Below are 13089 nucleotides of genomic sequence, written 5' to 3'. Positions count from 1 at the left end.
CAGACTGGATGGGATTCATTTCGCCAGACCTCTGGTTAGCCCCAAAATGATCCCTTTCCAGGCATTCCCATGCCTACTGGAGAATGTACTAGAGATGGAACTCCAGTCAGTTCCCAAGTGCAACACTGAGACAGCATGATAACTCTGGTGGTTCCTTATGACTGCCAGAATCCTGGAGGGGCTCACAGACCAGGCACCAAGCTGGTAGATGTAGAAACTGCCTTGCCTGACAACCACATGGATCTGCCTTTCTCTTGTGAAGGCTCCAGCCCAGGTGAAGAACATAGATAATCATACAAACACAAGTATAATTATTGAATGCACACATGACTCTGATACATAATCAGAGTGGGGGAAAAAATCTGTTTGCAATTTTTTTTTAAAGATTTATTTCCTTAAGAGAATCGTGTGCATGAGCAGTGAGGGTTAGAGCAGGGGAGAGAGAGGGACAAGCGCACTCCTTGCTGAGCGAGGAGCCAGTCAAGGAGCCCCAGTCTCCAGGATCCTGGGATTATAATCTGAGCCAAAAACAAGAGGCAGACGCTTAACCAACTGTGCCACCTAGGCACCCTTATGTTTGAAATTTTAAAACAAAATAAAAACATTTTCTCCAGCAGGGTAGTGGTCAACGAAAGAGGAAGTAGTTTCAATGTCCTTAACTATGGAATGAAAATAAACCATTTACCATGTATTCCACTTATATGATCTCTAATCATTACCAAAACTCTACAAGAAAAGCATTATTATCTCTATTTCACAGATGAAGCAGGGCCAAGTTAACAATTTGGATTTGCTATTGCTAGAAGTGGCCTGGAACTTGATAGGCACTCAACTAGTAGGCATATAGTTGTTAATTAAAAAAAAAAAAAAAAAGGCAAAAGTACATGAAGTATTTTAACAGAGAGCTAGGAGTTTGGTGTTGTGTAAGGAACCACTAATCTTGGCCTAAAGTAGGAATAAGCCTTGACATTAGGAAATAAAACAGGAAAGGCTATATGCCTATCTGTTTGGCAGCTGTATAAATAATTTGCATTTAGTTCTCACTTAAATAAAGAAGCAACCATTTCCATCATGCAAAAGTCTGGCCACAAGCTCCTGGGGAATTAAAGTCAGCCCAAAATGAGGTTAATTATTAGCAATGCCTATGAAAAGGGCTGTTGTAAGGACTGAATGAGATAGAATATACGCAGGCTATTACAGTGCCTGCTATTTTTCACAATACTTCAACCTAAACACTTGTGACACAAAGGAGATTATTATTTTTAACTTATACTCTGGAGCAATTGCCATTTGAATCACTAGTCAAAAGCTCATGTAGGAGCGCCTGGGTGGCTCAGTTGGTTAAGCATCCAACTCTGGATTTTGGCTCAAGTCATGAACTCAGGGTCATGGCTCCATGGCTCACGTCAGGCTCTATGCTGGGTGTGAAGCCTGCCTAGGATTCTATCTCTGCTCCTCCTCCTACCCCTTACCTCTCTATCCCTCCCCTTAAGAGGGGGAAAAAAAAAAAAAAGCTCACTAGTCAATTATCTGCTGTATACCACAGGGTTGTTAGTATAAGGGTTGCCATAAATGATTTTTCATCAATCAAATACTGTTCATGGTGGGCTATAAGTATTGTACAGATAGATTCTGTTTATGCTGAAGTGGGAATAAGAATCTATCCAATCCAGTTGTCTAAACCTCTCAAAACGGTGCCCTTAGCTGAAGAATGCCAGCAGTCCTATTTCTAGATGCTTTGGAGGAAATATTGTCACCTGATCCTGACAAGAAAGTTAGCCAAATCCTGATGGTAGGATATTGTCCCATCTATCTGCCTCTGATGAAACTTTTTGTTCAGAGTGCTACACAAATACACAAAAGGACACAGCATAGGGACCTTCTGGGGCAGCTCTGTCCAACATAACTTTTCTGCAATGATGGAAATGTTTTGTCTGCCCTGTGATAAGCTAGCCACTAAGTACAGGCAGTCACAGAGCACTTGAAATTTGGCTAGTGTGATTGAAGAACCAAATTATTAAATTTTAATTCCCACGTATGGCTAGTAGCTACACTGTTGGATGGCACAGTTCTGGAACTTACAGAAGAAGGCTGTTTGCATTTTTTTTTTTGCCTTTTTGCTATTAAATGCTTATATATGGGAGCTCTCATCTACTGCCACTGTCCACTAGCCATATCCACCCACAATGTATAATCAGCTGAGGCTAGTTCTCCGCAGCTGACCTCCAGAGGGACTCTAGATTCTAAAGGCAGATCTGAGTAATGTGAACTGCACAAGAAATTAAGAGTGGGGTGAAAATACCCAACTCAGATAGTTGTCACGGAAATTAAATGACCAAGCACGTAAAAACCCCTAGCAAAGTATATAGCATCAGTAAAGGCTTGACAACACTTAATTTTCTGAAACATCATTCTCCTGTAATTAGGTACATGAGCTTTGAAAAGATTTTTGTCTATTTGGGAATAAGCCTACAAAGAGTGTAGGAAATTGTACCATCTCCTCTCCCCATCCCCTCAAAATAAACACTAAGCATTTCAGCTAAGAATTTGGTTTGGAAGAAGGATGCCCTTGTCACAATAATTCTTATAAAACAAAACAAGCTATGGGAATAAGGGAACTTCCTGTTTTCTAAAAAATATCTCGTCTGTTTATACTGGGTTTTTTTTCCCTTCTCAACCTTTTTTTGTGTAGTAAAATACACATAACATAAATTTACCATCTGAACCATTTTTTAGTGACAGTTCACTGGTATTAAAATTAGATTCATATTTGCATTGGTTTTTGTCTCCAAAAATAAAATACTCTATTTAAGAGTCTGATCATGGGAAAAGTGGGGTAGAAGGGAAAAGGTAGAAGTACAAAGGGGCTTAAATTTTATCTAGAATGTTTTGATTCTTTAAAAAAAAAAATCAAATATGGCAAAATGTTAAGACATGACCAAAATGAGTTGTAAGTATATAGGTGTTTCTTACATTACTTACTATACTTTTATGTATTCTTTTAAAAATGTTTCTTTTTACCATATTTTAGACTTGCAGAGAAGTTGCAAATAGAGTATCCTTACATCCCCCTGCCCACTCCCTCTAATATCAACATCTTGTACAACCCAGGACAATGATCAGACCAGGAAATTAACTTTGATATAATACTATAATAAAACTATTAACTAAAGAACATATTGAAATTGCTCTACTTTTCCCCATTGACTTTTTCCTATTCTAGGATCCTATGCAGAATCCCTTAGTACTTTTTTTTTTTTTAAGACTTATTTACTTTGTGGGGGGAAAGGCAGAGAGAGAGGGAGAAAATCTCAAGCAGACTCTGCGAAGTGCAGAGCTCGCAGAGCTCCAGGCAGCTGGACCTCACAACCTGAGATCATGACTAGAGCTGAAATCAAAAGTCAGACACTTAATCGACTGCACCACCCAGGCACCCTCTCTCAGTACACTTGTAGCTGTTATATCTCCTTGGTGTTCACTCTTTGACAGTTTTTCAGTCTGTCCTTGTCTTTTATGACCTTGACACTTCTCAGTTATTTCACTGAACGGCTTATAATTAGGGTTTGTCTGATACTGTCTCATTATTAGGCTGTGATTAAACATTATGGACAAGACTACCACAGAAATGATGCTGTGGCCTTAGTGCAGGGTATCACAGTTTGTGATAATTTTTGTGTTGTTAAAATAGTTCTTAATTTCAAAAGATAAAGTAAGCTATATTAGTCTAGGTTCTCCAGAGAAACAGGACCAAGAGTACATACATGTGTATGTGCCTGAGCGCATGCACACAAACATGCACACACAAAGGTTTATTATAAGGAACTGGTTCATGCATTTATGGAGACTGTGAAGTCCCAAGATCTGCCATCTGAAAGCTGGAGAGCCAGTGGTAGACCTCAAGTCTAAGGCCAGAGGCCTGAGAACCAGGGGAATTGACAGTTTAGGTCCCACTCTGAGTCCAAAGGCAGAGAAAGACCAATGATTCAGCTCAAAGACAGAGAGAACAAATTCTTCCTCAGTTTTTTGTTCTAGTCAGGCCTTTAAAAGATTAGGTTGATTGCTACTCACACTGGACAGAGCAATCTGCCTTACCCAGTCTACTCATTCAAATGTTAATCTGATCTAGAAATACCTCCACAAACATGCCCAGAAAAATATTTAATCAAATATCTGGGTACCTGTGGTTCAGCAAAGACAACACACAAAATTAACCCTAACAATAGCTTAACTTCTAAGTTAGAAACTTTCTACTCTGTATATTTAGGTTCCAAATCCCATCAAGCCTAGTGGATTTTTGGAAGTGTTCCAATTTTTAAAATTACCATTATTACTAGCTTTAGGCCTAAAACTTTGTAAATTCATGACATACTGTCATTTAAAAAATCTGGGGGGCAGGGTACACCTGGTTGGCTCAGTCAGTTAAGTGTCTGCCTTTGGTTCAGGTCATGATCTCAGAGTCCTGGGATTGAGCCTATGTCAGATTCCCTACTCAGTGAGGAGTCTACTTTCCCTCTCCCCTTCCCTCCACTCTCTCTCAAATAAATAAATAAAATCTTGTAAAAAAAATAAGAAATAAAAAATATCAGGAGATTTATTATGGATGATTTTACTTCAAGAGAAAAGGTGATGATGAGTCAGTTTTTATTTAGATTAACTGTGATCCCAGAGAAGGTTGACCAGTAAATCAAATTAAGGTATTAAATTAACAAAGGCTAATAAGAACCAAAAATCCCCTGATCGCTTATTACAGGTGAAAGCTAAGTTATCTTTTAGAATTGACTACACTGCTCATCACGGCATCCTAAAGATGTTGTCATTGCTTCTTTGGAAAAAAGATATCTGAATGAATTATATATATCAAACTATGTACTTTTTTTCTGAGACAAGAGAGAAGGTGAGTTTCAGAGACTTTCAATACCTGAGTTGTATATTAAAACTAAATACACACACAGTTGATCTTTGAACAACATGGGTTTGAATTGCACAGGTCCACTCATACATGGATTTTTCCCCCAATATAATACAGTATCTATTAATCACTTAAGTTCTGGGGAATCAAATGTTCTACTCAGATTTGCAACTGTTGGTGGGGCAGTCAGTACCCTAACCCCTGTGTTGTTCAAGTGTCAACTGTACATATATGTAAATATCAAGAGAGAAAAAAGTGGTATAAATAAATTTTCAAGTCTTCTCTGAGGCTTCCTCCATTTGAAACTCTTTTATCTTCAGGATCACTCTAAATTTTGGCGGTTTAGGCTGGGAAATAATTTTTTCCAACTTAAATGTTTATATATTTAGTTCAAAGTGTTCCATTTCCATGGGTAACAGTACCACAAACAGCTTTTCCCTCACCTTCACTCCAACTTCATGGAAAAAAAGCTACTCACAAATTCTTTTCTAGGTTCTCAACGCTTTGGGAGGCAGTCACAAGAGTTTTTGTAAAAAGCCGGGGGGGGGGGGGGAGAGCCAGGGCATAGTGATCCAGGTCTCATTATGCCAAATGAAGCTGAACACTCATTTTAAATCTTTTAGCCCACCCCAAATGTGTATGCCATTGTTTTGGGCCAGTCCCACACCCCACACATACACCTCTTGCATGTCTCCTAGAACACACTGCTCCACTTAAAGTGATTTTTTTCAAAGAAACAGAACACGGGTTTGCTTTTGGGCTGGGTCATCTCTCCTAGGGATCTTCCAGGGAGAAAGGAGGCAGTCAGCCCCCTGAGAGACAGGTGTGTGAAAGGGCAAGGGTATGGGCTTTAGAGCCAGACTTCTTACGTTTCAATTCAGGTTCTAGGGTTTATGATCTTGGAATGTGAGCAAGTTAGATAACTGTTCATGCCTTGATTCCTTCACCTGTAAGATAGAGCAAATAATGATACTTAACTGATTGGGTTGCTGTGAGTATTAAACAAATACATGTAAAGTGCTTAGCACAGGACCTGCCATGTAGTAAATGCTCAATAAATGCTAGGGAGTCTGTAGGTTCCTTGATTCCACCCCCCTGGGATTAATCTAGGTCCCTAATCACTCATGGGAGTTGTGGCCACTTGCCAACTGTTGGATAAAAGACATGGTTTTCCCCTCACTCCATCACCTGAAACAGAGTTCCCTAAAAAAATCTTACTTAACAGAACCTACAATTTAAACTAGTAAAACAGTGGAAAAACCTGAGTCACAGCAAGCTTTAAATGTAACCCTTTTAGGGATGCCCTGGTGGCTCAAATGATTAAAGCTCATCTGCCTTCAGCTCAGGTGGTGATCTTAGGGGTCCTGAGACTGAGCCTGGGTCTGGCTCCCTGCTCAGCTGGGGAGTCTGCTTTACTTATTCTCTCTCTCTCTCTACCTACCTCTGCCTCTCGAATAAATAAATGAAATCTTTCTAAAAAATAATGCAATCTTGTTAAATGGAAATAAAGACAAAAATATTTGGAAAGGATCTTAAGCAACTAATAGATTCCAAGGAGTTGAAGTTCTTATAAGTCAGACTTGTTTCTTGGCTTTTTTCTGGGGTATGTGTGTATGTGTTTAAATCCGTGCATCTTTTTTGATAAATATAAAAACCTTATGGCTTCTTTTAATACTATTTAAAACTTAACATTTAAAAAAAAATTGACCAAAAGCAAATCTAAGCAATGTTAATTTAAGAATATATATTCAAAGTACACATGTGCTTTATCTCTAAGAAACTGAGTGGGTGCCCTACTCCCTTCCTGGAAATCACTGAATTGACCTAAAAGCAAAAAGCAGTATCGTATAGCCTCAAAGTTAAGATCAGACTGGAGGATGCTGTACTCAGTTTATCAAGACGATTTTGCTCATAGGAAAGTTGTTTTGGTTTAGTCTACACAACTGACACTTTGATCCTACATGACCCACATTTATCCTCAGAACTGCACATTTGGAAACAATGAAAAATTTACTACCTCTCCCTCTAATTTACCCACTGAGAACACTAGAGCAGTGAAGGCAAAGTGACCAGACTGGATCACTGTGGAGCTGTGACCTGACAATTCCCAGATAATTTATGATGCCATTGGGATGGGAAGGGTTCACAATAGTGGTTAAGGGAAGAGCAGCCTGGAAGTGGGAGAGTTTGGTGAACAGTAGGGATGCTGCTTCTAATTTCAGAAGGACCAAGACACTTCATGGTACTGAAGGCAGTTAACAGGACTAGAGATTCAGTTAACAGAATTGGGGTAAAATAAATGGAGACAATCTTTCAGTAAGGGAAAAGCCTCACTGGGAAACTCAGCGAGGTCCTCAGCATGGCATTCTTACAAATTTCTCTATATTCATCCTCACTTTCTTCCTTCTTCTACTAGGGGATAACAACCTATCCCTCTACCCATGCCATGAGTCCCACCCTCACTCTCTCCAAAAGCAGCAGCCAACCTCCTATTTTGAAACTATCTTGATTACTTGCCCCTTTTTTATTTAATTGGGGAGTGGGTGCAGAAACTGACCTTGACTCTGCTTCCTCCTTACTTTCTCATTCAAAATTTCTAAAGTCTAGCCTGTATTAACTGTTCTCACTTCCTTTCCTCTCATTCATTCCTCAACCCCCACAAACCTACTGATCCCATTCTCATGAAAGTCAACCAATAATATCCACACTGCCAAGTCCATTGTAAGTTTTGTTTTAATCATGTCAACTATTTCAATATATTTTGAATTACCTGGAAGAACACCTAATAAATGAATGTCACCATCTTCAGTACAGCCTTAACAGGATAAAATCCAAGCTCCCTAACAGGGGTGGAAAGCCTTCCATGATCTCACTGACCCCTATTTACCTCATCGTGCTTGATTCCCCCCACACAATCAGCTGTTTCTCACCTCGATGTCCTTGCTCAAGTTGTCCCCTCAGTTGGAAAGGCCCTCTCCCCTGACTCCTACTCCCCAGCTCTTTTTTAAGAAACAGAGAGCTTGTGGGGGAGGGGAAGGAGAGAGAGGATCCTAAGTAGGCTCTTCACTCAGTGCAGAGCCCTACATGACCCTGAGATCATGACCTGAGTCAAAATCAAGACTCAGACGCTTAACCAACTAAGCCAGCCACTCCCCCAACCCCTTTTGCCTAACTTCTCCCTCATAAATACTCAGATCAGAAGTAATCTCAGGATTCAGTAATCTCCAGGAGACCTTTCCTGATATCCCCACCCCAATCTCATCTTGGCTGCGTGAGGTACCTCCTTTCATTCTCCCATGACATTTTTTTTTCTTTTTAATTTTAATCTTTATTTCCTTTTTGATATTCTCCTTTCCTATAAAGATTGAGTACTTTCCCATATAGATTGAGTACTTCATTATTTTGGTTTTTTTTTAATAAATTAATTTTTATTGGTGTTCAATTTACCAACATACAGAATAACACCCAGTGCTCATCCCGTCAAGTGTCCCCCTCAGTGCCCGCCATGACATTTTTTTAAGTGCTATTGCTGCACTTACCATTCTGTCCTCTAACAGGCTGTTTATGTCCATCTCACCAAATAGGCTCTAAACTCTCCTAAGACAGGAGTCATCTCACACGCCCACCTGACATGAGGGAAGGAAACTGCCATGGCATTTGTCCTTCTGCCCTCAAGAGGGATCCTCTTCAGCCCAAGACAGGATGAGCACAGAATCATTTGGAAGCTAGGGGATAGCTCTTGGGGCTTCCTATCCTTTTTTTTTTCTCTCTTTCCACATTTCTAACTTGGGTCCTTGTGTTGCCATAGTAACCAACAGTCCCAGAACACAGACTTTGCAGTTGGACTTTTAGCCACTGCTAGTCAGGATCTGAAAGATTTAACATCCCCCATTAAGGCTCAGGAGTTGGCAGTGCCTTTTTCATGTGGGCAGCCAACGGAGTAGGGCATGACAGAGTGTGCATGTGTGTGTGTATGTGTGTTATTCTTCTACCCCACATACATACTGGGGCATCACAGAAACAACTACGCTATAAACTGCCAACAGATGGTGGGAGGATGGGCATCTAAATGGCCATAACCTTTCTGGAAAGCAATTTGATATCAATTCCAGTTTAATATACTGGTGATCTCTGATCCATTAAAACCACATAGATATATAAAGGGAGACACAAAGATTTATTGACAAAGGGGTTTACTGAAGATTCATTAAAAACAATAACCACCACTTACTGGTGGTCAATAAGTAGTTAAAAATAGCCACATATATGTTTATTATAGGTTATGCCATAAAATATGTTAGCTTCAACAGCTGATGTGATATCCACATATATGTATATGTGTGTATATATACAAAAACATAGGTGTATGTGTGTGTGTGTGTGTATGTATATATATATATATATATATATATATATATAAGAAAAAGAAAATTCACCAAAATGTTTTCAGTGGTTATCACTCTGGACAGTAGGATCATAAAAATATTTAATTTCATCTTCATACTTTTCTGTATTTCTCAAATTTTATACAATGTTTGTTTTTTTTTTTTTTATAATTCAAGTTGTTTCAACTGCAGCAAGACACCTGATGAGCAGTATCAGGTGGAGAGGATTAGTAGAAAAGGTTATAATACAAAGAAAGGCATTTTTTTCAAGGGAGGGGGTGGTCTTTTTTGCTCTTCATTAAAGAATAAAAATAGGATTAACTTCTACCAGAATGGCATAGTTACAAATGGAAAATAGAATGAATAATGTTATTGCTTAAGTATCATGATTTCTCTCTTCTCCCCAATCCCTATTTTTCCTTTCTTTTGAAGATTCCTGAGGTGAGGGAGACCTGAGATCTGAGTCCTAAACTCCATGGCACACTCATCGTCCAGCAGCAACAGATCAGATGCCACAGACTACAGCTCTGAGTCAAACCTGAGCCTCTCTGTGGGTTACTTCCCCTGTGAAAATACCTTCTCCCACGAGAACACCATCTCCTTTGAAGACACATCTTCCAAGGCTCCTTCGATCCTTGTTCCTCCTATCCAAGAACATGGAGGACTGAAAGTACAGGCAGACTCCTGAAGAGACAAGACCAAATTCCTGACAACCCAAAGCAGTGTTGCAAGCTCAGCATCACAGTGGCCTGGGATGTTGATGTGGGCTCTAACAATTCAGACTCCACAGCTGACTGGGATAGAAATAGGAGCAATCAGTGGATAGACAAGTACCTGGAAGAGGACACACAACTGACTCTCGGCAAACTAAATGATCTTGTGCAAAAGCTTGAGAAATTTCTAGAACATCAGAAAACCAACGAGGATGATGACTCTGCATTCCCTGAATCTGGTCAGGAGGAAGATTTCCAGTTGTTCAGCAGCATCCCTCCAGGCATAGCTCAGGTCAGTCATCAAGAACATGATACTTGTCAAGACCTGCCTCACATCTGCCAACATGAAGGTATCATCCAGTTTCCGCAGATTCCCCCAAGACTTCAGGAATATGAACTTGCTGAGGTGAGCACAGAGATGTCTCATGGGCAAAAAGGGGACAGACCTGGTTGGGGGCCAGTTTGAAATACTCTGAAGCCAGGCTAGCCCTCCTCAATGTCTGACAGGGCCAGGAGAGCAAGGGAGAAGGCTAACAGCAAGGAAGGGGGTCAGGGTAGAGCTGAAGGGAAAATACTGAGTAGCACTGAAGGAGAAAAGAGGGTAGGAAGGTTAAGAAAAGATTTAACCATTATGACTGGCCCCCCACCCCTGTGGGTATTTAAGTATTATGATTTTGCCTTTACAGTTGGGTTATTTTTTTTAGAAAAGGATGTGAATTATGTAAGTGGGTAAATATTGGCTCTGTGGTTGTCCAGGTTATGCATATGTAACTCCTTCTTTTCTTGGCAGATGATAAGCCAGACAACTGGCAGCCAAAGGACGATCACTATAGAGACTGCCTCAGTCTCATTGGGTCAGCAGGAGGAGGAGGACACTCCTTCCAGCACACAGGCCCTCTCCTGTGTGAATTTTAGAGGCGTCTTCTGCTGGCTAAGGCAGCAAGTCCTCTCCTCACTTCTCAGGAGACAACACCCTGAGGAAGCCACTGAGAGCCCCCATCAGCTGGCACAAAAGAAAAGACTCTCTCACTGAGGCAAGAGAATCCAATCTCAAGAGTCCCTCGACTTAGGACAAACTCTATCACCAGACTTTTTAACTTTTTGATAGCCCCCATTCTATAATCACCATAAGTTATTTCCTAATAAATATAACACACACTCTTATTATTCATATCTTCCTCTTCCAGCCCACTATCTTGACTCAGGCTAAAAGTTGTGTATGTTGTCTAGAAGATTAAAATATGTTCTCTGCAAATTTTTAGTAGTATTCTTCCTAATTCGAAGGCATTTCTTCTCTCCTCTTCCTGCCCTTTTGACTGTATTTTACCCTATTTTATGTCTTTTAACCTATTTTAATATTAACCGAAATGCCCGTTTTCAGAAGTAGCAGTATAATCCATCAGATTCCCAAGACGGTGGTATGGTTTTGGTTGAAAAACTTCTAGGGCTCAAACAAGTGGCAGAGGATATTGAGTCACTCAGGAAGCGGATTTCAGTTGGCAGTGTTTTGGGAGTTCAGATAGCGGATCTCATGTTCCCAGGGGACCTGACCGGTTCTAGTGTGCGTTGCATTGGCAAGAATAAGTGGCTCACTCAGGAAAAATGTGAGGATTGGGAATGCTACTTAACCATTCCAAGTCTAACCCTCCTTGTTCCTAAGATGGGGAAGATAATAATATGAATTTCATGGGGATGTTGCAAGAACTAATGAGATAATGCAAGCATTTGATACATAATTTTGTTGTTGCTGCTTCTCATTCTCTGGTGGATCTCCCCAGAAAACTCCATCCAAGGGACATCCAAGAGTGAGAGCTTAAGAATAATTCTCAGTGAAGAATTTCCCACACAGAAGCAAGATTTACTCAGAGTTATGGGTTTCAGCAGATCTTGACTCAAGCAAGTCCTCTCCCAGTCCATTCCCCACTGAGTCTTCTGAAATTCCTTTATAAGTAGCATTAAACTTTCCTCTAAATTTCAACCTCTCTAAAGAAGACTGTACTCCCCTCTCACCCTTTTGCCCTGACCTCTCCCTGTTACCAACATCAACTCACCTCCCCACAACCACTACCATCCTCCTTATCCACCCACAGGTTTACCCAAAAGCCCTCCTTCTTTGCTTTTGCAACTAACCTACAGGACCTCCAGACATCATGTGCTTAAAGCATAAGCTTCTTCGTCTCAAACCCCTTCCTTTCCTCAATTTCAATTCCCTTTTCTCCTTCCTTCTTCCTTCCTTCCTTCTTCCCTTCCTTCCTCTTCCCTCCCTCCCTTCCTTCCTTCCTTCCTTCCTTCCTTCCTTCCTTCCTTCCTTCCTTCCACAAATATTTAGCACATAGAAGTGCCAAGTACAGGGTTCCTGGGTGGCTCAACTGGTTGAACATCTGCCTTCAGTTCAGGTCATGATCTCAGGGTCCTGGGATGGAGCCCCAGCTGGGGCTCCCTGCTCAGCAGGGAGTCTACTTGTCCCTCTCTTCCCAAGTGACAAGTACTTTTCTAACTTACAAAAACAAATGCAATCCTTGGGCTCAGGTGGCTTATTCTTTAAGAGACAAAGCCTTAGAAACATATAAGTAGAACAGGTTATAGGTGATCACAGTCTGTATAAGGTATACACTGAGTACTACAAAACAATCAATTCAGCATGAGGAGGTAGGTTTTTCAAGGTTTCATAGGTGAGGTTGTTTGAGTTACAAATGTGTTTAGGTTTAAGGTGGAGGAATTTATTTTTTTTTTAAGATTTTATTTATTTATTCATGAGAGACACGGAGAGAGGCAGAGACATAAGCAGAGGAAGAAGCAGGCTCCCTGCAGAGAGCCTGATGCGGGACTCGATCCCAGGACTCCGGGACCATGACCCAAGTGGAAGGCAGATGCTCAACCACTGAGCCACCCAGGTGCTCCTTAAGGTGGAAGACTAATAAGCTGCTGGATAAATTGGTGTGGCATTAAAGTGTACAGTTCTGACTGGTTATGTGTGAAAGACAGTGGGGATGATATTGCTCCAGAATGACAGTACCATGGGGAAGAAATCAAATACCAGGGCCTTGTTAGTGATATATGGTCAGGGGCACATCCTGAGCTT

General features: G+C 40.7%; 2 protein-coding genes across 12 annotated transcripts in view; one reads left to right on the top strand and one right to left on the bottom strand.

Moving 5' to 3' along the window:
* The window catches only part of PPFIBP1 (PPFIA binding protein 1), a 172784-nt gene that overhangs the window by 86752 nt on the left and 72943 nt on the right, over positions 1-13089 (bottom strand). The window contains exon 1 of one of the 11 annotated variants that reach the window (XM_055318786.1): positions 5779-5834. The exons of the other annotated variants lie outside the window; for them this stretch is intronic. The gene's annotated coding sequence lies outside the window, so the exon portion shown is untranslated. Of the gene's footprint in view, positions 1-5778; positions 5835-13089 lie in introns of those variants that run through there. 11 annotated transcript variants of the gene reach the window in all.
* On the top strand, positions 9770-11112 carry CUNH12orf71 (chromosome unknown C12orf71 homolog). Its single transcript, XM_055318518.1, is given in 3 exon segments — positions 9770-9944; positions 9947-10299; positions 10798-11112. Coding segments are annotated over 3 exon segments (843 nt in total).

Source organism: Nyctereutes procyonoides, unplaced genomic scaffold (assembly GCF_905146905.1).
Source record: "Nyctereutes procyonoides isolate TBG_1078 unplaced genomic scaffold, NYPRO_anot_genome, whole genome shotgun sequence".
Taxonomy (NCBI): Eukaryota; Metazoa; Chordata; class Mammalia; order Carnivora; family Canidae; genus Nyctereutes; species Nyctereutes procyonoides.
The sequence above is the reverse complement of the archived record's forward strand: the minus strand, read 5'-3'. Positions and strand labels throughout refer to the sequence as shown.